Source organism: Podarcis muralis, chromosome 7, assembly GCF_964188315.1.
Source record: "Podarcis muralis chromosome 7, rPodMur119.hap1.1, whole genome shotgun sequence".
Classification (NCBI taxonomy): domain Eukaryota; kingdom Metazoa; phylum Chordata; class Lepidosauria; order Squamata; family Lacertidae; genus Podarcis; species Podarcis muralis.
The window spans coordinates 67,104,766-67,131,973 of NC_135661.1; the positions used below are offsets into that span (position 1 = coordinate 67,104,766).

At 47.3% G+C, this 27,208-nt stretch overlaps 1 protein-coding gene and 1 long non-coding RNA gene across 4 annotated transcripts in view; one reads left to right on the top strand and one right to left on the bottom strand.

Moving 5' to 3' along the window:
* The window catches only part of AHDC1 (AT-hook DNA binding motif containing 1), a 191,504-nt gene that overhangs the window by 153,376 nt on the left and 10,920 nt on the right, over window positions 1–27,208 (top strand). For 2 of the 3 annotated variants that reach the window (XM_028738691.2, XM_028738689.2), the window contains exons 2-4: window positions 9,389–9,560; window positions 21,101–21,138; window positions 22,056–27,110. In XM_028738691.2, coding sequence (XP_028594524.2) covers window positions 9,389–9,560; window positions 21,101–21,138; window positions 22,056–27,067 — 5,222 coding nt within the window. In that variant the 3' untranslated portion in view covers window positions 27,068–27,110. Of the gene's footprint in view, window positions 1–9,388; window positions 9,561–11,841; window positions 11,958–21,100; window positions 21,139–22,055; window positions 27,111–27,208 lie in introns of those variants that run through there. The other variant, XM_028738692.2, reaches the window with a different exon arrangement.
* Window positions 5,681–27,208, bottom strand: part of LOC144328453 (uncharacterized) — a 48,354-nt gene continuing 26,826 nt past the window's right edge. Inside the window, exons 3-4 of the long non-coding RNA XR_013393720.1 lie at window positions 7,365–7,519; window positions 5,681–6,292 (exon numbers count right to left, since the gene is read on the bottom strand). This is a non-coding gene — a long non-coding RNA (uncharacterized LOC144328453). The remainder of the gene's footprint in view (window positions 6,293–7,364; window positions 7,520–27,208) is intronic.

Here is a 27,208-nt window from a genome sequence, read left to right on the forward strand (position 1 = left end):
AAGGTGGAGGCAGGGCCATGCCAACTGCAAGGCAGGGATGGTGGGATACAAAAGGGCGAAGGTGCACCAGAATAAAGAGGTGATTGTGCAGCAAATCCATGCATAGATCCAGAGTGAGGGCTTCAGTTCAATGGCAATAAACCTCATTGGGTGTGGCAGAAGGGAAGACGGCAAGAAGAAAGCAGCACTCAGTTCAGGAAGGATTTATAAAGCTTTTTAAGAGAACGAAACAGGGCAACAATTTCAATAGAAAGGCTGAGTCAAAACAACCTAAACCAGAGGTGGGAACCTGATTTCCAACTTCCATAGTCCCAGCAAAGTGCTCAGGGATGATGGGAGTTGGAATCCAGCAGTATCTACAGGGTTCTGTATCCGTGGCCAAGGCACAGGCACACAAGCGTAAGAACTGCCTACCCGAATCATCCAAAAGTGTGCTCAAAGTTCTCTTTGGCTGCATTCAAACAGCACTTTATTCCATTTCCCCGACATCTCCATATGTGATCTTTCACACTGCCAGAAAACTAATTCTGGTAATCTAGCAGAATCTAGTGGAAGAGCTGGGTGCTTGTTTCCACATTTAATCGCTTCCAGAAAAAGTCCATTTGCAACCTGGAAAATCACAGGTTGAAATTTGGGGTGGCCAGCATGGTGGCACACAGTTGTTTCCTGCCATTATCTGGGGGGAGGGGGGATGCACATGACATAAAAGATGGGACGACGGCAACATATCCAGTGACGTCTGCTGTTGTGTCACACCACACCCCCTGGTGTGAATGAAATTTGGCACAACATGACAGTATATCGGCTAAAGAGCCACAGCTCCGTAATGAAACTGGGACAGAAGCGCTAGAGTTATAAGCTGGAAAACTAATGCAGCAAGCTCCCTTTCTGAATGCACCCTTTCTAACAACAGCCAGCCAGATTTTTTTGTTATGGAAAGAAGCACAGCTCAGTGGTGAAGCACATGCTTCACATGCAGAAAGAACGCCTCAAGTTCAATCCCTGGCCACCTCAAGTTAAAATAGGGGCAAGAAATCTTCTTCATCCTGAGGGCCACATTCTGAGCAACTATCCAAGGGCCACATGCCAGAGGTGGGCAGGCCAGAGGGGAAAATGGGCTAGTAGACTAGTTTCCACACACATTCACACCCCACTCTGTCCTCCATCCAGGCATGCAAAAGACATTACCAGAGTTCAAGGACACATTCCAGCCATGATGTGGGATGTAGCCTACAGAGATGGGAGATGGCCTGGGAAGAATCTTGAGAGTGGGAGAGGCCTGGAGGGCTGCATTGGACCCCTGGGCCTGAGGTCCCCCCCCCCCCATAAGCTGAAAGGATTTTGGAAAGCAGGTATGGGGGGGGGCTCTCTTTTCCTTAGACCCTGGAGAACCACTTCCAGTAACAGTCGATGTGAAGATCTCATACTGGTCCACAAACCACTGGAGGTCTGTGAGTGCCATCCAGGTGGTCCACAGAAAAGTTGCAGAACAGTAAATATATATATATATATTGGTACTTGGCAGACCTGCACATGATTGATTTTTTCCTGGCAGAGATCAAGGCTGTTTTGATCAGGGCTGGATTATCAGACAGGCTAACAAGGCCCTGGGCTAGGACCTATGATTTTCATAAAACTCTGCTGCTTTTTGACAATGTTCAAGAAGTTCCTGTATGTTCCCCTCCCCACCAGGTTATAGAACATCAGTTCATTATCCAATAAAAATCCAATTGGTTACATCTCAGGAAATGCTAACCATTTCTCCTGTTCATTTTGAACCTGACAGAATTCTATCTGACTGTCTTCAAATGTTAAGCAGAATATGGCAGCATGACCCTATTCGCAATCATGGTCAGCGAACCAGTGTGGTACAGTGATTAAAGCCATAAAGCTCAGTGGGGACCTCGAGCCAGTTGCTGTCCCTCAACCTATCGCATCTCGCTTAATCTTTGTAAAGATAAAATGAGGAAGAAGAACTATGTTAGCATCCCTACACGTTTTGAGAGGAAAAGTGGGATATAAATAGTGTCTATTAATAATTGCAATAATAATTTCCCATACCTGCATCAACTCCCAAGGCTCAGTAGATGGTGCTAACTTCTTCGCAGAATCTGCCACCAATTTTTGCAGCTGCAAATAACTTTAAAGCCATTTCGCTTCCTCCTCTCCTGACAGAATCTTTCCAGCGCGTACCAGTCGTATAAACATCCGGTTCAGCTGGCAGCAAAATACCTGAAATGGCTTCAAATATTCTTTCCTTTTTCTTTTTTCCACATGAGCTGTCCAAAAAACCACCACCACCACCACACACGCACAACAACAAAATCTTTCCAAAATCCTAAGGGCATAATCGAAGCAAAATTCAGCACTGTAAAGACCCACAATTTAAGCCTACGCTTCAGTGCCCCAGTGAAATCTACAAAGGTTAGAAGAAGCACTTAACATTTTGTCTGGTTCATGGCCCAAGATTTGCATCTGAGTTAGCACTGGCTTTTGAGGTGTGAGATCAAGACCCTGCTTCAGCCAGGGCTCACTGGGTGGCCTTGGCATGTAAGGGCACATGGCAGCTGCTTGCACTCCTGGTTTGGCACTGCACAGCTGGAAACAGAGGACTTGTCTCTGGGAAAAAATCAGGTATGTCTCCTCCCAGGACACCCTACTGCCAAACTAAAGAGCCAGCTCTGCAGACTATTGCCTGCATCGGCCCTGCTCAATCATGCAGAAGGGCAGGGCTGATGCGTTCTATAGCCTCTGTGGACCAGTGTGGATTAGGCCCATCACAAGACCACAGCCAGCTTCCCAAAACAAGCAGTCATAGTGGTAGCATGGATTGCTGTGTCTTCTGCTTTGTTCTCCATTGGTAAAATGGGAATATGTTGGGTCTATCTTAATGATGGCACGCTCAGAGATGCAGCTAACATTAGACCTCAGGGCTGAAGTCCAGGGCCCACAGACCAGTCCCCCCCTCCAAAAAAATGATTAACCTGAGAGTGGCAGATGATAGAGGCAGCAGCAAACAGGACCAATGTAATGACCTGGGCCAGCACTGCTGTGCCGGCACTCACACATTCCACTGGCTGGGGCTGACACTAGTCACTGCAGTGCAGTATCTTCTTATTCAAAACAAACAAACAAACAAAAACAAACCAAAAACATTTTATAGTCAGGGGTCGGCTGGCCAAGCATGTGCATGATTACAGATGCTGAATTTATTGTGTTTGCTTTTCAAATGTATTATAATTCTCTACAACAGAATTGTGCTTTCCCCAAAGTAAATGTGTTCATGGCATCAGGGCAACGGAAGCAAACTCCATTTTATACCTGCAGTCATGATGACACTGTGATTTAAGAGTGTATAATGTGAAGCTGCACATGTTCAAGAGATTTCCCCCCCCCCCCAACATATCAGGAATGTAGATGTACAGTAAGGCTGCAATTTACGTGCATTTAACTTCAGTTTTATACATGTGGCCAAAAATCCCAATTTTTTTTTTAAGCGGGGTGTTTGAGGTCATGGGGAAAATGACTTGGGCAATCCCACCCACCATTGAATTCAATGGGTTTTGAATATACACAATTTTGGCTTTAGGCGCGATCCCCGGAACGTAACCCCCGCGGATGTTGCAGGCTTATTGTAGTTGCAAGGTATATAATAATGATGTGGGGCTAAACAGTGGTTTTCCCTGAAAACGGCAGGACAAGTGGATGTGTGGATGAGCCCTCAGTCTGCTCTCAGTCTACCCCCACCTGCCTGTCTTTCTTACAACCAGCCCAGGGGGTGGATCTGGCTGTCTTTGGTGTCCAAACTTGTTTCAAAGAGGGCAAGATTTGATGAAGTCAAGGGCTGTGGGGGCTGACCAAGGGGCAAACCAAAGTTTTTGATCTTCTTTTAGGGTTGAAGTTGTTACGTTTGTTTAGGATTTTACCACAGGAAATAAACTGCCACAGGGGCTAGATTAAACTGACCGGTGGGCCAGATTAGGCCCCCGAAACGGACTTTGGGCATGCCTGCCTTGTTCCAGTGGACACTAGCCCACCCATCATTCTCAGTTGGCTCCTTACTGGTAGCTTCTTCTATAAACATTAATGCTTGGAATGCATCAAGTCTTTTACTATTTTTTATGCGTTATTCCCATGATACAACTGAGGTATGTCTACCTTCCTTTTGTGCCACACTGTGCCAACTTTCCTTTTGTCTGAGATGCCATTTGATTAAAGCACTCTGATATATGTTTGTCAAATGTAAATGAATGTCTATACTGGGCAATTCACTCTCCGCTTATCTTGATGGCTCACCTATTTCTTTGAAGTGCCAAGAGATCTCGTTAGTATTGTAGTATTTCTAAAGGGATTTATGTTTTGAGATCTACATAGTAATTGAGTTTTAGCTCCAGAGGAAATTAATTTTACTAACCGCCTGACCATGAGAATCTGTTCAATGTTAAGAACCCCATCATTTTTTAGGTCACCCACCTCTCCCAAGCATCGGAAGGGGATGGGAAGGGGGAAAGACAAAGGAAGGGTGGAAGACTTGAGTTTGTCTGGATACTTAGAAGCTGCCTTTTGATTTCCACGATATAGGCTGCATTTGCTTCAAGTCAAAGAACCCTGGATTCTTAGCTCACAAAGGCTCTGTTCAGATGCGACGCAAAACCATGATTTGGTTCTAGGTGAACCAGCCTTCCTGCTTCTCATATTTGTGTACAGTGATTCCCGATCCTAATTTAGGGTAAACCGTAGTTTGCCTTTTTGTCCAAGCAGTCAAGCTGTGGGGGTTGTGTTTGCCTGTAAATCAGGATCAAAAACCAATGTGTGTGTCCCCTGCCCCCCGGATTCTGATCCTGCCTTGCAGGATCACCCCAGGCCAGAGTTTGCTGGTTCAGGAGCAATGACGAGCTGTAGTGTGGTGGGTGGTGCCATCTATTTCTGGTCCATGTCAGTTTCACATGTGCTCATTCATAATTCTTTTCCATCTCCCTTCTGTATTAATCTGTGGTTTTCTTCTTTTAAAAAAAAATCCTCATGTATAAATAGTATTTTCTCACAAAATACACATTTGCATTTTTATTCTTTATTATTATTATTAAATTTTATCAAACTGTCCAAAAATAAAATAAAAACCATATCAAAAACAGTATTTTCAAACACACAAACAAAACTGTAAGTAAAACCAATTTCAAATCTAAAATTAAGGATTCCCCGAATCCTATGACTTCCATCCACCCCCTTCTCTAGTTCCTTAATTTTCCTTTCCAACTGCATATCATTATTACTCCAAAAAAAATTTCATCCAATTTCTTCTATAGTTTCTCTAAAATTACAATTGTTCTTAAAATCCTGCCAATGTTTTAACATGTTTACAATACTTTTGAATATATACAATGAACATTTCCCAATCCTTTCTAAAATTCTTATCGTCTTGGTCTTTAATTTCGCCATTTCAGCATATTCCATTAATTTATTTTGCCAATCTTCTTTGGTCGGGATGGTTTCTTTTTTCCATCTTTGAGCTAACAGGTGGCGGTTGTAGCATACATAAACAAATTCTTCTGTTCTTTTGGCACCTCCGCTCCTACAACTCCTAATAGAAAGGCTTCTGGTTATTTTACAAAAGGTATTCTAAACATTTTTTTCATTTCATTATAAATCATTTCCCAGATTTTTTAAACAATCTCACATTTCCACCATATATAATAAAATGTACCTTCCAATTGTTTACATTTTCAACACTTGTTGGATCCTTTTCTGTACATTTCCATTTTTATTGTCTTGTGTACTTTGCATGATTTCATTGTATGTTTATAATTTTATTTTGTTTTCTAAAGTACAGATTTCTAAACCTTTTCTCTCAAAAGTATTTCTAAATTTTATCCTAAAATGTGTATTTTTATATGCATTTTGGTACCATTTCTGAGCAGAGAAACACCTCTCAAAATTTTAAGATAACTAACTGTTGGATAACTGTATTCATCCAGGAAGTCAATACAAACCGAAATCCACAAATAATGAATGAAATCATCAAGCATCCCTAAACTGTAGTTTGCCTCAAACTAGATCTGGGAATTATGCACAAGAGAAGGGAACATGTGAACCTGAGCCTTCTTATTCATACCACATCAAACTTGTAATGGCATAATTTTTAATATTTATTAATAAAATATTTTTGTCATGCCTTCACATGCCCAAAAGCAGCTCAAAATCACAAGTTAAAAACGTAACTTTATGTCCCCAGGGTATGATCAGTATCTGGATCTGTGACTATCTTGGAACTGCATGTATGCCATCTTTGGTTCTGTTAAGGAAGAAAGTGGGATATAGATGTAATAAAATAATACAAACAAAAAGAATAAAAGCAAAGTGTCAGTCCCAAGAACTGGTAAAATAAAGAGAGGATTTAAGACTTGAAAGCCATCAGAAAGGAGACCATCCAGGCCTCCCAAGGTAGGAAGCTCCACCATCTGGTCATTCCCACCCAACTGGGCTCCTGAGCACAGCTGTAGGGCACAGAGCAAAGCTTCCATTGAAGAGCACCGTGGGCAGGCTCATGTGAGGGAAGGCTGACTCTTCACATACAGTGGTACCTCGGGTTAAGTACTTAATTCTTTCCGGAGGTCCGTTCTTAACCTGAAACTGTTCTTAACCTGAAGCACCACTTTAGCTAATGGGGCCTCCCGCTGCCACTGTGCCACCGGAGCACGATTTCTGTTCTCATCCTGAAGCAAAGTTCTTAACCCGAGGTATTATTTCTGGGTTAGCGGAGTCTGTAACCTGAAGCGTATGTAACCTGAAGTGTATGTAACCCGAGGTACCACTGTAGTGCCTTTATTTTCTCTGTAAGTGTGTTTGTGTGTGTTTGTGATTCTTCACATTTCTTAGCCTTATAAAACTGCTGGACACGCTACCAAGTTGCGCTGTGTTTCCAGTTGGACTTCCTTTGTGGGTTAAATAGGAAACCAATGGCAGACTACAGTTTGGGGGGGGGGGTCTTGATAATGGACTTTCAACTGGTGGGTGAGGGCAATGGTGCACATAGCCAATGTAATGTTCTGCCAGCACTCACTTCTTGTGGCCATGCTTGCTGGGGCTAATGGGAGTTGAGAGCCCAATGGCACACTAGAGAACCACAGGTTCCCTATCCTTGCTTCACATCAGGAGGGGTTAACCTGTGGCTTTTCAGACATTGCTGAACTGCAACTCCCATGAACCCTAGTCAGTGTGTCCAGTGGCTAGGCATGATGGGAGTTGTAGTTCAGCAACATCCGGAAAGGTAACAAGTTCTCCACCTCTGCCTTAGATAATGTTGCATCTTTAAATAGTCTTACAGGGAGGGCTCTTTGGATGACAGTGTGTGCTGTTTCACTTACTTCAATGTGTGGTAAGCCAGCCCTGTTGCATTGGGGGTCTTCCTGATGAGTGGGTACTTGATCTTCCGCCCCAAAGTCCTGCCCTGACAGCATCCAGATGTGTGACACCATGGGCACCACCAACTTTTCTTTTTCTTTCGGATTTTATTTATCTTCTAAAAGAAGTAGGAAGAGAGAAGGAAACAAGGGGGTGGGGAGATCAGAAGTGGTTGGAAGAATGAATTCCATTCCTTTAAATGCCTGTGAAGATGAAATCATTTTGACAGGAACAGTTTTTCCCATCACTGCATAAGAAGCAGCAATTGCCAAAATTCTCTCTTCTGTACAGCAGTGAAAGATACAGGAGTGTTCTTCATAAGCAGAAGCAAATATGGGGACCACGTGACTTTTTTTTAAAAAAGGAAATAAATTGAACCCTGTGATGTATCATCAGGTTACAGGTGGCCCCTGGGTCTGAAAAGGTCTTCATAACCCCAGCTCATTTATTTGGGAGTTGTTTAAAGCCAGTAACAGTAAACAACAAGTCTATAGAGAGCATATGAATTTGGGTGCAGCTGAGAGTGTGTGTATGAAAGCCAAAGAGAGATGCTACATGGCAGGTGTAGAATATCTGTACGTACTGCAATGTCTGAGAACAATTTTTCATTTCCTCCCCACGTCAAACTCTTGACCAAAATTCATACCACACCTTGATTTAAATATTGGTTAGGGTTATCAGAGGCATGATAAAACAGATTTGGGCACTAGATCTGGCCCCAGGCTGCCGATTGGCCACTCTTGATCACTCCTGATCTACCTTGCCAAGTAGTCATGAAGCTCGTCGAGTTGGAATTTTATGTCCTGTTCAATAAATAGACACACAGATGCATGCCTGCAAAATAGCACACATCCAGGCATGTAAGCAAAGGTGCAAAGCTACATATCACCAACATTTAGTGACTCAAACAGGGATAACGTGCACAGAGATGCATGCCCCCCCATTACACACACACACACACACACTCAGAGACACAGCTTGAGACAGCAGGATGACTGTAGCTAATAGAGTTTGGCCGATCCCCCTGCAGGGCTATGATGAGATGGACAAAAAGGAGAGAGAGGGAGGGGAGGGGAGCCAGACAAGGAAGGAAAGGCCAAGAGAGCCTGGGCTGGAGATGAGGCGGATCTGATGAGTGACAGCCAGGCCTGGCATGCAGAAGGATGCACGGACATTTTGTCTGTCTGTTTATCAGGGCTGCAGAGACATCTGACCCACAGCATAATCCCTCTGGGTCGAGGTGGGGTTGCATTCTCCAGGAGCCAGGCCCCTTTGTGCACATCTGTTATAGACCAAAGCCAAGCCTCCCCACACCCTTTCCTTTTTTTGGTGACCTTGAGCAGGAGCCGTCTCAAACCTTGGACAGAGAGACGCAAGGTCCCCCCCTTATCTGGCTGTATCCTTGGCACAAACTTGTTTCGAAACAGAGATGTTGTGGTTCCGGCGGGAGGGTGGCAGCAGGGAGACATGGCTGCGAATATGGATGGGCATGAATTGGCATGGTATTCTCTATACCCTGCATGAGACAGACAATAAATAACCCCAAGATGACCTGTATATGTGTTATTAGCAGTACAAAGTACAATTCAGCAAAATGTCTTCCTGCACTTAGTGATGCCATATACATAACTCCCCTGCCTCACCCCCCCCCCCCCGTCCACTGTCTTTACAAGGAGGCAGCATCAACTTACTAAAAGCCTGCAAGATTGGACAGTGAGGGGGGGGGAGGGAGAGATACCACCACCCTTCTTCCTTATGCCCTGCCTGCCGCCACAAACACTTGCTCATCTGCCTTGTCACCTGCACATCCATAACCAAAGCACTGTTGGGCTTTTGTAGTCTTGCTGCCCACCACTCCTGTTGAAATTAAATTTCCTGGTTATTATTATTAATATAAAAAAAAGATCTGTCCCTTCCTCCTCCTTGTACCTTCTGCCTGCTCTGTCGCTGCTTCACACGCCCGGGTCTGTGTGCTTCCATTTAACAGATGGGAGCTCCATCGCCTGCCAGCCCATTGGACTGGAAAACGGAGCCAACCCTCCAGCTGAATGGTTCCCGCGCAGCCAGGGCCCGGGGCTGCGGCAGCCCAACAACAGCGAGGCGGACGGCAGCGAGAGAAACTTCAGGGTGAACCTCCACTGCAAATACGGGCGGCCCAGGTAAGCGGGTGGGAACAAGGCAGAGAGTGGGCCCTCTCCGGCGCTGCTTGCCCCCTGCCGGTAATCAAACATGCTTTTGTGTGTGCCTGTTTCCAAAATGAACGGGAAAATATTTTGCAGCCCACGGGCCACATTCCCTTCTGGACCACCACCTGTGGGCCATATGCCAATGGTGGGTGGGGCCACAGGCAAAAAGTGGTGGAGCAACAAATGTGAATTTCACCTTTGTTCATGAGAATCCTGATCAGAGTTCAAGGACATGTTCCGGCCAGGCAAAATCATGTGAAGCAGGGGCAGTAGAGGGTGTGGTCTGGAGAAGGAGTGTGGCCTAGGGAGTGTTCCAAGGGCCAGTTAGGGAAAGTTGGAGGGCTGCATCCAACCCCTGATTCCTGAGGAGTCCTACCACTGCTCTAAAAATTCCATATCAATTTGAACAGGCAAGCAAAGCTAAATAGGTGGGGGATGTGGGTTCACTGGATTGGGCTCAAACTCAAGCTTAGTCTATATTTTCAGCAGCATCAGATCGTTGATTGGTCTCTACCGCTTGCAGACCAGAGAGGGATGCCAATTTTGAATAGGCTTATCCAATGTTTAAAACACAGAGATCTACACAGAGTTCCCTGAAAGCAGAAAACTAGCAGATCAGAGAGGTCTTGACCTAGCTCTTTGACTGCCATGCTAGTCTTTTATGTGCAGGGAAAGTTTGGGTTTTTTTAACATTAGTGTATAGAACCATTAAGAAAAAAGGTGCTGTCTTACATGCTGCCCCAAGTAGTGCCATGCATTCATCTACAAGTATTTTGCCACCCTTTCTTCTGTAAATTTGTGTAGTGTTGACCAAACCTCAGCCCAGGGTAGAGCTGTGACTTCGTGATGCTTTCACTTCCTCGGCCCCATGTTTGCCACTTCATAAGCAAATATCGTCTTGGTTGCAGGCTTGTGTATGTTGTTGGGAGGGAGCTGGGCCTCACTGCATGCCAAACGTAATTCACCATGCCAGTTTGCTCACATTGGTTGACCCTTAACCAGACCAGGTGAAGGGACCCCTGAAATGAAAGTACTGCAGATAAATGTGTGTGTGTGTGTGTGTGTGTGTGTGTGTGTGTGTGTGTTTGCACATGTGTGTGTGCTTAGAATCCCCTGGCTCTCCTTTGTGCCATGGCAGGAAATACGTTTTCATTCCTGTGTTGCCGTGTATGTAGATGCCTACTTTTCATACAGCAGAAATGCTTTTATTACCAATTCCTAAGTAGCCCTATGCATTTGGTGTACAAGTGGAAAGAGGATTAGATTTAGACAGGGGTGAGTCTAATCCCCATGCAGCCACAAAGCTTGCTTTCTCAGCATAACCTACATCGCAGGATGGTTGTGAAGGTAAAACTTTGTCTGATTGGAGGGAGGAGATATATTTTGAAGCCCAGTGCAAGCAGACATCTAGGAGATTTCCCAATACTGATCCTGAGCATTGAAACACAAGGCTGCAAACAAACTATTTAAAACTGCAAGAAAAACCGGGATTCTTGAATCTCCTTATAGACCTCTCCTGGCTGCCTTAGGGACTAGAAACTTGGGTTTTTCTTTAGAAAGTGAGCAGAGTCTGAGAATTCTGAATGCTCAGTAGTACTGGGTTTATTCTTTGCACAGTGTAATGATTGAATACACACATCCCTGTTCTTGGCTCCCTAAAGAGCCCTCCCTTTCCTCCTGTTATCTTCAGCCCTTTTGATAGAAAGGGGAGGGGGCTGAGGAAGTGTTCTAGAAGAGAGAGATCTTGGTTCCTCCAACACCCTCCCTCCCTGCTGCCCTCAAGGGCTCTGTGGATCCCTGCTGTGCACAGCTACTGCCTCCCTGACCCTTCTCACTCCACATCTGGCCAAGAGTTGCCTGGAAACAGCGAAGCAGAGGTGGGGAGGGGAGCGAAAGAAGGAGTGTTCTCACAAGAACGGGGTGGGAGTGTACGGAAAATCAGGAGGAAAGCCAGGTCTGCGGCAGACATGGGAGTCCTTCCTTCTTACCCGTACTGGACAGTGTCAGGAAGTTTGGAGGCAGGGGACGGAAAAATCGGAGAATCTAGAAAATGAAGCAAAAACAGCCCTTTTGAAAAGATCTGAGCAGATCTAAGGCGGAAGGGTGATGGTCCTTCACAAAGTGGGGAGGAGGAGAGAGGAGCCTGCTGAACGGTGCAGATGGCTCCTGTAGGTGCAACATGGCAAAGCCTGCCAAAGAACTGAGGTCACTTCCTGTAGAGGCGCTCTGAGCTGTGGAGCCCTCCTGGAGCTGAGCGAGGGGGAAGGAGGGAAGGCTGTGCCTCGCTAGCCGGCTGGCTGGGGCCTGCAGTGGAAAAGCTTTCAGTGCCAAGACTGAAGGGAAGAGGAACAAGAAGAGGCTGGACATACAGTATGTGAAACAACATGGGAAAGATGTTTATGGGTGGGGGGTTGAGAGTGCAGGCACGGGAGGAGAGAATGGAAGGAGGCTGGACTGCCGCCCAGTTGAAGAGGCACATCTTGACCCATGCTTCTCCATCTCCAAAAATACAATGTGAGCCTCTCTGAGTGATGATGCAGCATAGTGCATACCTGTGGATCTGTCATTCCGTTCTCTGTAAGGAATGGTGTGCATTGGGAGTGAAAGCCATTAATGCCTTCCCCCTCCCACATGCAGGTTAACCCTTTCCCATATTAGCATCTTTCCAAATACAAATAAATAGCTCAGAGTACCCATCACCTTGCATGAGGTGGTAAATTGCCCTGTGATCCTCAGATGAAGGGCAGTGTAGAAATGCAATTAATGATAATAAATAATTCAGCCAAAGTTAAGCATTATTTTAAAACAATTCCTGGGATTTCAGCAGCACAGACTTTAATTTCCATATTGAAATCTGTAGGATTTGAAAATACGTTTAACTGTGCCTTGGTTGAGCCCCATTGTATGGATTAAGCTTTTTCTTTTAGGGGGAAAAGTCAGGATAGCATGCCACTTATCATTTACCCATGCACCCTTATGTTTTGGCTAAAAGAATTGTACCACTTGCTACATCAACATATTATGGTTGAGTAGAGATATACCTCCCTTCCATTCTATTTATTGCAGTATTTATTTCAAGTGGAAACTGCAGCAAATTTTTGCAGTGTGGAGTGTTCCTGTTCAAAAAGCCTGCCAGCCATGTCCTTTCCCAGGATACTCTATTCTCCCTCCCTACTATTTCTCTACCCCGCCCCGCCCCCCAGCCCATCAGCATTCCATGCCCATAGAGCACACTCCGTCCTCATTGAACTTTTGTTGGGAGTGCCTCCCCACAACATCAAGCAGAATTTGTCTTCTTCTGAATTTGTGTTTTTTCTGTATTCTTTGTTGTTGTCACTTCTCTCTTGTGCATGGGTGGTGCTGTTTTGGCTACAAAAGGATAAGCGCTTGGCTAATGCATTTGCTATTAGTATATAACAGGGGTGTGGAACTTGCTGCCCTCCAGATGTTGTTGAGCTGCAGCTTCAAACATCTCTGACCATTGACCAAGCTGGCTGGGCTGATGAGAGATGTCCAACAATATCTACAGATCCATAGGCTCCCTACTCCTGGTATATAGGATGTATCTGATTGTTTTATTTCTTTAAGATAGTTGCATGCTGCATCTCCCGCTCTCAGAACGGCATGAAAAACCAACACTTTGTAATGCAGAAGGCAGCTGTAAATTAAAAGCATTAAACAGTATGCAATTGCATTTTTGCAGCACAGAGTGGGACAGGGGGAGAGGAGGCATTCTGTTGAGCTGGGCTGGCTTGTTCTCAGGGGAAATGTTCTTCCCTTCTGTGCTTGCTGTGGCTCAGCCTCTTTCTCTAGCACCAGGCCTGGAACCACCTCAGCCTCCTTTTAGTGCAGCCTGCAAGCCTGGAGCTGCTACCCACCAGACTGGAGCCTGAGGGCATCACCACATGGCATTTTCCCATCAGGGCTTGGATGCACTCATTCAGAATGGCAACTGTGCCAATCCCCCATTGGTCCACATGGCAGGCTTTGCGGAGTGGAGATGGGGATCATTGGGTCAGTGGAGGTGGCGCAGTCCACCCAGAGAAATTGCATGTAACCTTGGTGGGGGCTTCTTCCCACTTCCAGCTTAGCTTTTTAGCAAGAAATTCCTTCAACATGTTCCTGTGTTTCCCAGTTGTGCGTTGCAATATTCAGCCACAGAATCAGTGGAAGTGTCAAGACTAGGCTGCATTAGTGAATTTCTCTGAATCTAGATCTGGAGAATAACATTTCCAGTCCAGGACCCCTTTGGTCAGGAGCTGGGTAAGAGAATTTACCAGGAGAGGCACGCGGCCATTATTTATAGTAGGCCAGGCCAGGCCAGAGGCTTTGTGCTACCTACTAATGACAAGGGTTGATATTTCATACACTCTATTTCCTAAGTCCTGAAGAACATGCATATGGCCCATCTAGCTCAGTATCTTCTTCTCACAGTGGCCAACTAGGTGTCTGTGGGAAGCCTACAAGCCGGACCAGAGTTCAACAGCACTGCCCCACTTGTGAGCCCCAGCAAATGGTATTCAGAGATATACTGCCTCCCAACAGCTGAGGCAGAAAGTAGCCACTTTGGCTAGTAGCCACTGACAGTCTTATCCTCCATGAAGTCTACTCTTTTAAAGCCATGCAGGTTGGTGGCCATCACTACTTCTTGAGGGGACTAATTCCATAGTTTAACCAGTGCAAAGACCTTGCTAGGTCACAGCTGTCAGAAACAGCTCTATCTGTGTGCATTTGCTCCATGTGGTGAATCACAAGTTGTCCCTGCAACACTTATGGGGCAAGTGTCCCAATGCCTACCACTGTCAGCGCTTTTACAGAAAGTCCTTGCAACACACTGGACTGGTGGATTCTTTGTTCTATTCCGTTTTTAACAAATAATAGAACTGACAGAACTACACAAAAGGAGTTAGAATATATTCTGTTAGCTGTGAGATATACAGTGTAAAGTATAAATACCTGAACTCATTAAATGTGCTTCCTGGGGAACCATGCACAACTTCCAATCTGGTGGAATCTTGACCCACCAGTTGGGAGTCTCTGGACTGGAAACATACCTTGTTAAAAACTGAAAGGCAAAAAGTTTCTCATATCACTCTTTGAGGTTTTAAAGGAAACTGCCCAGGTTTTGGGAAACAAGGTTAAATCATCATACAAGGGCACACACCAGGCTAGTTGGCTTTAAAACACGGGGTGCATAATGACGAAACATTGCTTGAGCAGTAGGACGCTCTGGAAGCGCATTCAGTACAGTCTGTTTTAAACAAAACAGATTTTCTCCCAGGTCAAACTTAGGCGAAATTGCTTCTTCTGCTTTGCAACAGAAGTGGGTTGTGCACAGCACTGATGGTCCAGTGTTTGTGGCAATATGAATCTACCTTCCCACCCCAACCCCCAGTTCTGTTACTTAAAAACAACAACAATATTTTAAAAGCCTTGAATTGAGTTTCATTGACGTGAACTTACGACACTTGCCATAAAAAGGCAGATAGCCTGTCTGAAACATGGGGAAAGAGGCAAAACAAATGACTAATCAGTGTTTGAACTGGTGGCATGTACCCCTGCAGATCAAACTGTAAAGGTCAGAGAAAGTATGTATTTGTGCACAGTCACAGATTCAAGCACCCTGTTGTTCAAAGAGAGCACAGTGCACCAGGAGCTTTTTCAGCACATCTTGTGGAACATCTCATAAGTAGTTTATTTCAGAATGAAGGCAGGTCTAACACCACAGATAGTTTAACAAAGTCCCTCCCCACAGGCTCATTACAAAGACTCGTCTTCCTCTTTTGGGAATGACCTCTGCTAAACTAGCTCTGCAAATTTCCAGCATGGTGAATATAGACTGGGGAGAAGGCAGCGGAAGAAAGTACCAATTGTCTAGCACCTATAATATGACCAGCATATCTCTCTCACTCCAGTTCCTTCATCGGTATTGCAAACTTTAATAATGTTTCATGAAGTATGGAGAATGGATGCAAAAACAAACATTCATGAACCAGTTTTTTAAAAATGCAAACATAACAATGGAAAGTGCAAGGGGGGACGGGGACGTGCTTCCTTTGTACGTTTTGACTGTATGACTTAAGAGAGGAGAAGTCTCAACCATCTCAGCCCATAGCGGCCACAGGAAAGTGCTGACCTCTGTTGACTTCCAGCCACTTCCGTGGCAGTGCTGTGAAAAGATCCAGCTGGCACATGTGGTACTCTGTCTGCATCCTGCCATTGGCATCCTGCCAGCACCACATGTGTAGAGTGGTTTGTGGCAGTGTGTAAAAACAGAGCCAGACTTTGATTATCACTGGAAGTAATCCCACCACTTCCATTGTTAACCTCTGAGCGCCATCAGAAGCTTGGGCTTCTGATTTACGCCCATTGCAACTAATATAAATCTAGCAACAACAACAAAGTTACCTTCAAAGTTGCTTTTACCTTGGTGGTATCAGTTGCCCTATAAATGGGAAAGCAAAGTAGGTTTATGGCCCTGGAAACAGAAAGTAAGGCCCCCTGGCAAGCTATCCAGTTCTTCCTTTGTTATGTGTGTTTGTATCCACTAATGGCTGAGTAAGGTGAAAGATTTGCAGGAGTCTTTGCCAACCTGATGCCCTCTGGATGTTTTGGACTACAACTCCCATCAGCCCCAGCTCTCCTGGACCCTCAGTTAAAGAGGCTGGTGAGAAAGGAAAGTCCCAATGGCTCTTTCTGCCATTTGGGGAATGTATTTCTTACCTTGAGCAAAACTTACTTTTATATTTTATGTCCTCTACTTTTTATTCATAGCCTGCCCTACCAATAAGAGCTCAAGATGCTATTGTGTTGTTGTTGTTTTTTAAAAAAGAATATTGCTGCATAAACACATCACTTACACAACAGTAAACTTTTAATATGTGTTTTTATTATTTTAAAGTTTACTGTTTTGTTGAACTTAATTGTGCTGTTATTCCCCACCCCCCACTCCAGGGCACTCAGACATCTTAGTAATCAAGGACTCTATCTACCGTAGCTTAGTAGTAAAGTACTGCTTTGCATGCAGAAGATCCCTGATTCCCCCTCTGGCATCCCCATTTGAAAGGCTCAGGCACAGGTAATATGAAAGACCTCTCTGTTTCTGAGACCCTGGAGAGCTGCTGCCAGTCAAAGCAGACAATACTTGGCTAGATGGACAAATAAACTGACCTAGTGTAAGGCAGCTTACTACGTTCCTATACTTACCAGACCATTGTGGATTGAATCTGGAACATTTTGCATGCAAGGCAGATCTTCAGCACTGATCTACAGCCCCTGACTCATATTCCCACACATAATTGCATGGGGGTATACAGTGTGTTTGAACCAGGCAGCTTGGCTGATCTCTGATTATCATATGATATTCTTTCTTTTATATCTATCTATCCATCTACTTATTTGAAAATTATATTCCACCCTTCTAATGCATATGCATGAGTCAGGGTGACTTACAACAATTAAAAATCACAATATCATAATAAAACAATAAAAACAATATAAAATGGAGACATGCTCAGCAGATAAAAACTGAGTTCATCCCATTAAAACAGTTTACCTGCCAAGCAACGCAAAAAACTCTATTTGCCTGGCAGTATTTAGGGAGCCAGTCTCAGTGTTTAGGGTCTGAAACACACACCACACAGCTTAGTTAGAGCCAGCTCAGATTTCCTTAAGGAGTTTGGACTGTACAATTTTTAACTCCAATTATTTATTCATTAGATTTGCATACTACCCTTTATGCATAAAACTCAGGGCAGTTCACAATATAAAATTACAATATAAAAAACACAATATATATAATATTAAGAAGAAGGAAACCAAACCAATAATCTCCCCTCCCACAACACATTTGAAAGGGTATCAGATGTCACTCAATCAAAGGACTTTTGGCTTGTGCCTAAATGTGTATAATGAAGGTGCCAGATGAACTTCCCTGGAGAGAGCATTCCACAAACGGGGAGCCACTGCAGAAAAGGCCCATTCTTATGTTGCCACCCTCTGGACCTCCCATGGAAGAGGCACATGAAGAAGGGCCTCAGAAGATGATCTCAGGGTACAGGTAGGTTCATATGGAGAGAGGCAATCCCTGAGACTATAATGACCAAATGCTCCTCCACAACAACCCTCTGTACACAGAAAAGTAGCTCTTAAGAGAATCTTAGAATCTCTTCCTGCTAACATGCTAGGCTTCCGTCAGCAGGGAATGCTTTTGAATGAAGGAACATTCCGTCATATGAGCCTCTACCGACAGTCTAAAGTGATGCAATTCAGGCATAAGAAGAGCCTTCCTGGATCAGACCAAATGCCAATCCAGTCCTGCCTTCTTTTCTCACAGTTGCCAACCAGATGCCCATGGGAAGACAATATGGTTGCTCAACCCTGTGAGGACTAGGCCTTCGAGAGAACCAGGACCTGTCCCTACCATTAGGCAGAGATAGGGCTGCCATATATTGAAGCACAGAAAAGAGGACAGTCCGAGCCACTGCCAGCCCAAGCTGGGGAAAGAGGCGCGTGGGCATGTGGGCTGCCGCCATGCCTGCACCCCTCTTTCCCTTGCTCGGGTTGGCAGTGGCCACTGCGTGCAGAGCAGCCCAAACCTGAGCTGCCACACCTGAGCCGAAAAACTCCCCCCAAAAGCCAGACATTTCCTTTAAAATGTAAAAATCCCCCTGGATGGGAATATTGGCCCCCCAAAAGAGGATGTGTCCAGGATTTCCCAGATGTATGGCAACCCTAGGCAGAGATTGTGGAAGCTGATGCTCAGGCGGCCAGTAGTTGAATCATCTCTAGGACCACCTCTACCCGATGAAGCAACCTAGACTCTTCATCTGAGATCCTTCTCTGTCTGCCTCCTCCCAAGGGAGGTGCAGAGGATAGTGGCACAAAGCAGGGCTTCTCCGTGGTGGCTCTTTGGTTGATGAATGCTCTCCCTGGGAAGCCATGGCTGGTTCCATCACTACCTGTGTTAAGGTGCCAGGCAAAAACATGTTTCTTCAGCTAGGCCTTTGGACCTTAATTTCCTGCATATATTCTAAGAGGGGAGGTTGAGTTGGACCTGCTCCTTTATTTGTATTACAGTGACCATTTGGGGTTCTTCTTCCTCTACATTTTCTATTTGTTTTCAGGGCTTGGTTTTTGGGGTGGTTTTTTTTAAAAAAACACTACTGATAAATATAACAAATAACTGCAACAACAGTAGGTGACACCAACTAATCCTGCTGTTGCCACCATTCTCTGCAAAGGCAACACTGAGACTCAGGAGGATGAAGGCAGGCTGAACTTGCCCAAATGGACCAGCCTCTACTGGGGAAAGCGAAACAGTCCACCCAGGCAGCTGGCTTTGTGGTGTCATGACAGGACAGCAAATTATTACTGGGGTGTTTTGTTTGTTTTGTTTTTTAGTGCCGTGTGGGGCACTTGTGGGGTTTTCTATCTCAGGTGCCACAAAAGTATGACGGTCTTTGGGTGCTGTGTTTTTGGGCTGGTGAGGTTGGAGCAGAGGACGAAGACACCATTTGCTGCTCGCCTCCAACAGCAAAGCCTGCAAAGACAGAGACGATACACATGTTCTGCTTCATGTGTACTCATAGCTCCCTTGGCCTCAGCGTAGGCCGGTTATCATCCGTGTGGCCAGTCTGAAGCAAGGCTTCCCCAGACAGACTAGGGTTGCCACAGTCTGAGGGAGGAGACTCGTTTGAAGTGGAGGCCGGCCCTTTGGGGCTAGGCTGGAATGATGAATGTTCAGTTTGGGCCTCCCTTCTCCCTGCCAAGGGGAAAGTTGCACACAAAGAACTTCCATTCTTTTCCTCAGCGTCACTCTCTTTCTCTGTGTCCTTCCTTCCTTCTTTCCTTCCTTCTGTCACCCTTTCTTCCAGAGTGTGGGGAGGCACAGACTGTGTAACTGATACTATATATATATAAAAAGGGGGGGACCCTTCTGGTGCCAGGTGTGCGTTCCCACAGCCGGCTCTGGGCAAGGAAAGTGCTCTGCTGCTGTCGCACGAAAAGGGGAACTGCACAAAGAGGGCTTTCTGTCAGGCCAGAGAAGTAGCACAGCCAGGTCAGAAAGTTTAAACGGAAAGTGGGAATAACTTTGGGAGGGGGTTTTAACCATTTGACAGACATGGCGGCTTGGAAGGGGATCTGTAGCTCATCAGGGACACCTAGTGGAGACGTGGCTGCAAGAGCCTGTAGCCAAAAATGACTTGTGCTACATATACCAGATACTTGACTTTCTGTTAATACATCCAGAATATCTGCCTTTCTCCACCATCATAACAATCTATGCTTATAGTTTCCATTTCTCCCATTGGCATGCATCTGAAATACCCACTTTTTTATTTTTTTTATTTCTGTCAGAGTTACCCACCTCCACTCTGAACAGAGGCTCTGAGCTTTTAAATGACAGACAGAAATAAAAACAATTCAATTCCCTCATGACTGCACCTGTTGAATGTCTGTCTGTCTGAATGTGAGTGAAAGCTGGGTAGTAAGAGCTATCTGATCCACATTAAAGAGTACCGCCCTAAACACACCTACCAGGCAGTAACCACCACTGAGCTCAATGGCGCTTCTGAGTAAGCGGTCATAGTTAAAATCTTCATAAGATGAAGCAGCCATGTTTGGGAGAGGTGGATTTTCCTCAGAATCTCCACTGTAGTGGAACCTCACAATGACTTGTTTTATTCCCTTTGAGAATCAGGGCCAAAACAGGCATGGTGTGGGAGAGTTGTTATATTTGCCTATAAAGCAGCCAGGGGTGAATTGAATGCTTAACCCTTTCCTTGGTGCCATATTCTCAATCTAAATAGCTCCCCCTCCCACTTAATTAGCTACAGAAATAGCTTCTATTAGCTCTGCATTAGAACGAAATGCAGATATCTGTGCTGTGCTAGTGTTTGTTTGTTTGTTTGTTTGTTTGTTTGTTTGTTTGTTACTTTAGGGGTAATAGCATCATTTGAGGGATATTAGACAGCAAAAGCAACACTTGTTCTCTGAGCACATCTGCTCCAGTCTAAAAAGGGCATTGTACCTGCTTTAAAGTGCTTGGGGGTTCCCCCTGCAAAAAAGCAATCCCCCATCATACCTATTTTGGGGCCCGCAAGGGCGACTGGTGAAGTATAAAGCTGTTCCAGCAATTCGTTATCAGTCATAGCCCAGAAACACTGTTAAGAGCAACCCTCTCAAAAGAAGGTATTGGTTTGAGGTGAAAAGGCACAGTGCTAATGAGAGAGAACCCTTCTGAGGTGGGATAGTAATCAGAACCACAGGTGGGACCAGCAAAATAATATGGTGGAGTGTCAGCCAGCCATGCCTTCTTTCATTAAGTCACCTTGTGACTTGTCTGTGCAGAACTGGGGCACCAGAAAACTCAGAGGATATTTGTACAACTAAATGCCCAGCTGTAGATTTGGGCCCCTTGTTGCAGAACGAGATTGACATGAGGACTGCAAAGGGTGGCTCTGATTGTTCTCTAGGCTAAACTTCTTTTTTTTGGTCTTCCTTCTCCACAGAGAATTCAAGTGTAACAGCAAGAACAGCAAAGCAGAAGGTGAGTTCTATGCTGTGGACTTTGTAATTTCACCCCACTCTTCTCTTGCAAAGCAGCAGTGAAACAAATGGTGCTGAGGACCCTTCTGTACAGGTCGTTTGTTGTGTAACACATGCACATTTGTTCTCCTGCATTGGGCTCTGTCTCCATGGCTTTCATCTGGGCAGGAATAGCCTAACTTCTGCCATCTATGTTCTGGTAACCCCTAGGTTAGATTACTGCAATGTGTGGTAAATGGGGCTGCTTCCGAAGACAATCCAGAAACTGGTGCAGAATTTGGCATCTAGGTTGATCACCAGGGCAAGATGGTTTGAGCATATAACACTAATCCTGACCCAATTGCACTGGCTGTCAATCAGTTTCTGGGCCAATTCAGGCTGCTGGCTTTGACCTATAATGCCTTAAACTGCTTAGGGCCACAATACCCCAAGGACCAGTTCTCCCCATGTGAGCCTACACTCAGACACTGTGCTCATCATCTGAGGACCATCTGGAGGGTGACAACATGAGAATGAGCCTTTTCTGCAGTGGCTTCCCATTTGTGGAATGCTGTCACCTAGTGCCTTCACTACAAATTTTTAGGCACCCGGCAAAAACTTTCCTCTACATTAATCAGGACTTTATTTGTGGCCTTTTAGAAGTGGGTGGGATATTTTTAATGTATTTCTCTTTCCTCTTGGTTTTAACGTATCTATGTTGGGTTTATTGTCTGTCTTGTTTGTTTGTTTGTTTGGCCGTAAGTTGCTTTGGGTTGCCCTGGGCAAGATAAAATGACTTAACAAATTTAAATAATAACAATAATAGCGTCCTCCATGAAGCCCCAGAAGTGAATGCTGTCTTATATTGAAGTCTATCACACACTTCTACATGAACCAATTAACATGAAAAACTTAATGTCTCCTCTTTGCCTGTTCCAGGTCCAGGTTCCACGTTTGCAGATGTACATCCCAGCAACTGTTCTGCCAAGAGGCATGCCGGTGAAGAAGAATTTAGGAAGCGCCTGAAATCACAGGGCCCGTCAGTCCCACCAGCAGGAGGCGCCATCCGCAGTTCTTCTGATTACTCCCAAGAGCCAAAGTTATACCAGGCAGGGCACCCTGGTCAAAAGGTTTCAGCGTGTCTGGCTGAAAAAGCCTTGTCATTCGGCATGCTCAGCTTTCCTGAAGGTTCCTGTTCAGCATTAGGCCGTGAGCACAAGTCTAGCTCACTGCGTCATGCTGAGACGGCTGACCGGTACAGGAGCTTTCACGCCCATGGCAGCACCAAGGCAGAGGATTTGCCGTCGGCCAATGTTCTGGGCTGCCCTGTTGACACCCGGGGCCTAGATGAGACAGCCACGCACGACAGAGCTGCCAAGACCTTCTCCAATGCCACTCTGGCCTCAGGAAGGTGCAACATTGACAACATCATCTCGCTGCTAAAGAGCAAGTGTGGAAATGGCCGTATCAACCTCTACCCTGTGGTGCAGCTCATAGACATCATGAAGGACATCAACCGCCTCTCCCAGGACCTGAAGAGCTGTGGTGTTCACCTGGACTGCAGTGGCCTAGAGCTTAACAGCCACCCACCACTCAACGAGGAAGGCCAGGATCAGGGCCTGCAGTACAGCTTCTACTCCTCACCCATGCTTGCCAGCAGCATCCGTAGCCCCGAGGAGGTAGCAGTGCAGGGCAGCACCAAAGCTGAGCTGCCCAAGCAGACCCGACCCACTGGCATCTGTGAAGGAGAGTCAGAGGGGGACACTCAGAGTGCCCAGTACCCTGCCACCCAGAGTAGCCCTGCTTTGAAGGCATCATCAAGCAGCATAGATGAAGCTATCAGCTCGGAATCTGATACCACTGATTATCCCGAACTGGCTGATACAGATATCCTGAGCGAACTGGCTTCTTTGGCATGCCCAGGCCCCCAGTTAATAGATCATCAACATCTGGAGCCCCACTCCCAGTTGCTGCAAAGCCAGGGGCTAGATTCAAGGTCCCAGTTAATTGGTTCACAGTCTCTGGAACACCAGCCTCAGCTAGTAGACTCTAAGTCTTTAGAGCCTCCTCCAGAACCGCTGGCATTGCAGACGGTGGAGCCACTGCCTGCGCCACTGGGGCTGCAGACTCTGGAGCATTTGGAGCTGCAGAATCTGGAGCCCTTGTCTGAATCACTATCACTTCAGTCCCTGGAACCCCTTTCTGAGCCACTAGGGCTCCAGTCTTTAGGGACTCTGGACCACCAATTGCTCGACTCCCAAGCCCAGCTTCTGGATCCGGAAGCCCAGCTGCTAGGCTCCCTGCCCAAGTTGTTAGACTCCCAGCCCCAGCTAGAGACAGACGAGTCCCTAGGAGCACATTCGCTGCAACCCAGCTCCCACCTTGGAGGTTGCTCCCTGAGAGGAGTAGTAAGGCGAGGAGGAGGGCGGGGAAGGGATGATCACAGGAAATATGCTCTCCGTAGAACAGATAAACCAAAGATGCTCTGCCGCCGGCGGAGAGGTGGCCGGGGCCGGCGGGCAGAGATTGTAGCTGAGAACAGAGTCCTCCCCATGGCTGTACCAGTGGAGGTGGTGATGGCACAACCAGATGAAGTCAGGATGCCGGTGACAGCAGAAGTGATGGAGCCCATTGTTTCCCCACTGGAACCTGAAGATGGCCAGAAACCAGCCGCCAACCTGCAGGTCCAAAAACCCAAGTGCCGTGGAGTGCGAAGGATGGTGGTGAAGATGGCCAAGATCCCTGTCTCCCTTGGGAGGAGGAACAAGACGACGTACAAAGTGTCCTCTCTCAACAGCAACTTGAACCTGGAAGGCAAAGAACTCACAACCTGCAGCTCATTGGAGCCAACTCCGCTGCTGAAGATGAAGAACAATGGTCGTAATGTGGTGGTGGTCTTTCCTCCAGGTGAAATGCCTATTATCCTGAAGCGCAAGCGGGGGAGACCCCCAAAAAACCTGATGCTGGGTCCCTGCAAACCCAAGGAACCCACCCCAGAAGTGAAAAAGCGGAGGAGGAGGAAACAGAAACTGGCATCACCACAGCCCTCCTATGTCGCCGACACCAATGATAGTAAAGCTGACTACTCTGATGTCCTGGCAAAGCTTGCCTTCCTAAACCGCCAGAGCCAGTGCTCAGCTCGTTGCTCCCCGCCTCGCTGCTGGACCCCAAGTGAGCCAGACTCCATCCACCAAGCCCCAGACACTCAAAGCATCTCCCACTTTTTGCACCGGGTCCAAGGTTTCCGCAGACGTGGTGGTAAAGGAGGCGGGTTTGGACGTGGAGGGGGCCACTCTTCCCGGTCACCTCGCTGCTCCTTTAGTGATTTTTTTGAAGGCATCGGCAAGAAGAAGAAGGCAGCCCCAGGGGCAGCCATGCATGCTGACCCTGTTCACCCACGAAAAAGGGGCCGGCCAGAGCCTGACTCCATGGAGAAGCCGAAGAGGAAGAGGCGGTCCCGCAAGAATGGCGCGCTGTTTCCTGAGCAAAACCTTGGCCAGAACTTCAGTGATGGGACCTCCGAGTGGGGCGGAGACAAAGAAAGTCTTTGGATGTCCCATCATGGACACCTCTCCAGCCAAGCCAACAGGAACTGCAGTTACCAAGACTCTCGGACCTTCCACTCTTCGACGCTGGAGTCAAGTTCATCCAGTAGGACTGGTTTTTATGGTGGGAGCAACCCATCATCACAGTCCGAGCTAAGCCAGGAGAGACAGAGCCTCTTCACAGGCTATTTCCGCTCCCTGCTGGATTCAGATGATTCCTCTGACTTGCTAGACTTTGCCCTCTCAAATACACGCTCTGAGTCACGGAAATCTGCTCCTTCGTACACGGCTCCTCCTAATGCCATCGCTACACAGAGGGGCATGGCATCTTACCCAAGCAGAGGGGGTAAAGTTACGCCCTCCTCCACCACCACTACTGCTACTACTGAGGCACCCTTTCACACAGCCATGACAAGCCGGCAGTCGTTCCCTCCCAGCCGATCAGCGGGATACAGCCTTTCTCAGGCTGCTTCGGAATGCCGCAGCACAGATGCCTTTCAGAAGCTGGCGCCTCTCTCAGCTGTCTCCAGGTCACCCACCGCCCACTCCACAGCAGCCTCCAGCTATGCACAGTACGGCAACTTCAGCAACAGTGGTGGGCAGAGCGTGACCCCTTCTAGCTTGTTCCAGCAAGGGAAGCCATACCATGCCACACAGGACTGCCCCAACAACAAAGACTGCAGCTTCACGTATGGCAGTGGCAACAGCTTGCCCTCATCACCGAGCAGTGCCCATAGTGCCAGCTATGCCCAGCAGACTTCGGGGCCCAGCTTGCCATTGAATAAGGCCTCCTTCTTCAACAGCTCGGATCCCAGCCAGTTCTCCAGCTCCTCCCACACGCCCATGAGGTGCGACAGCCGGGCAAGCACTGTGTCTCCAGGTGGCTACATGGTCCCTAAGGGCTCAGTCTCCTTTCAGCCCTCCCCAGAGAACTGCCGGCAGTTTCCCAGTGCCTCCCAGTGGGCTTTCCGGCAAGGCTACAGCAACCTGGACTGGAACTCTGAAACCTTCAGCCAGCTCTACAACCCAGGCTTTGACTGCCATATCAACGAACCCAATGTTATCCTGGATATCTCCAACTACACACCCCAGAAGGCCAAGCAGCAGACCGTCTCTGAGACCTTCTCCGAGTCCTCATCGGACAGTACCCAGTTCAACCAGCCAGCTGGCTACAGAAGGGCCAACAGCGAGGCTTCGTCTAGTGAGGGCCAGTCCAGCCTCTCTAGCCTGGAGAAGCTAATGATGGACTGGAATGAGTCATCTTCGGCCCCAGGTTACAACTGGAACCAGAGTGTCTTATTTCAGAGCAGCTCCAAGCCGGGACGTGGTAGGCGGAAGAAAGTGGACATATTTGATGCTGCTCACCTGAACTTCTCGACAGGTGCCTACCCCTCCAAGAGGGGCACGGGGGCCAGGCAGCCACGAGGCTCCCGAGGTGCCTGTGCCTCCAAGAAGGAGAGAGGCACTGGCAAGACCAAGTTCCCTACCAAATCCCAGCAAGTGAACCCCATGTTTCAAGACAGTACAGATTTGGGCCTGGACTACTACAGTGGAGACAGCAGCATGTCCCCACTGCCCTCCCAGTCGCGGGGCTTTGGGCTCAGCGAAAGGGACCCCTGCGACTTTGCTGGGCCCTATTCCATGAACCCCTCCACCCCTTCGGACGGCACCTTTGGGCAAGGCTTCCAGAGTGACTCCCCTGGCCTAGGGCAGGCAGACCTGGACAGCAAGCATTTCCCCGCCCTGCCCCACCAGCTTGCTGCCCCGCCCCCTCAGCAGACTGTGTTTGAAGCAAGCTTACAGAAAGCCTTCTCGCCCAACTGCTCCCCAACCCTGGCCTTCAAAGAGGACTTGAGGCCCAGCGACATCCGCAAGCTCCCAGCCTGCGACTCGCTCAAACACAGCATGCAAGGGGCTGGTGGCATGCCCCACCCAGCCGCGCACATGTCTTGCCGGGACCTGCCCATGTCCCAGCCACACTATGACTCGCCCAGCTGCAAAAACCCCAACTATTGGTACTCCCCCACCTCCAGCACCCGCAGCCCTCCCTACGACAACAAAGCCGGGGTTGGGATGCTAGTGGACTTCATGGGGAGAAGCCCAGATGTCTCCTGCCTCAACCCCCACCTGGCCAGCCCCCCCAACCCCAACCCTTCCAAGAGCGAGAAGGAGCCTATGGACATGGCAAGGGCCCACCACCGAGGGGCCTACATTTGCCCCTTGATGAACGACTTGAATATCTCCCCAGTCCCAAGAGACTCTATGCTGCCGCTGCAGGACAACTATAGGTACCCCAGTTTTGCACCCCAAGGGCACCCCATCATGACTGCAGCCCAGAAGAGCGCGTTTTTGGGTCCAATGCTAGAGCAACATCCTGAGGACACATTCACAGTCACCTCATTGTAGTGTCATCTGAAGTGCCAACCAGACAACGAGGTTTTGTTTCAGGGTAGGTGCTGGAGGAAAGGGGGGAGGGGGAGGGGACATGCTTTAGTGGGAGGGAGGGTGTCTTGGGCTTGTTGTGTAACTCAGCTTCATCACAGCTGT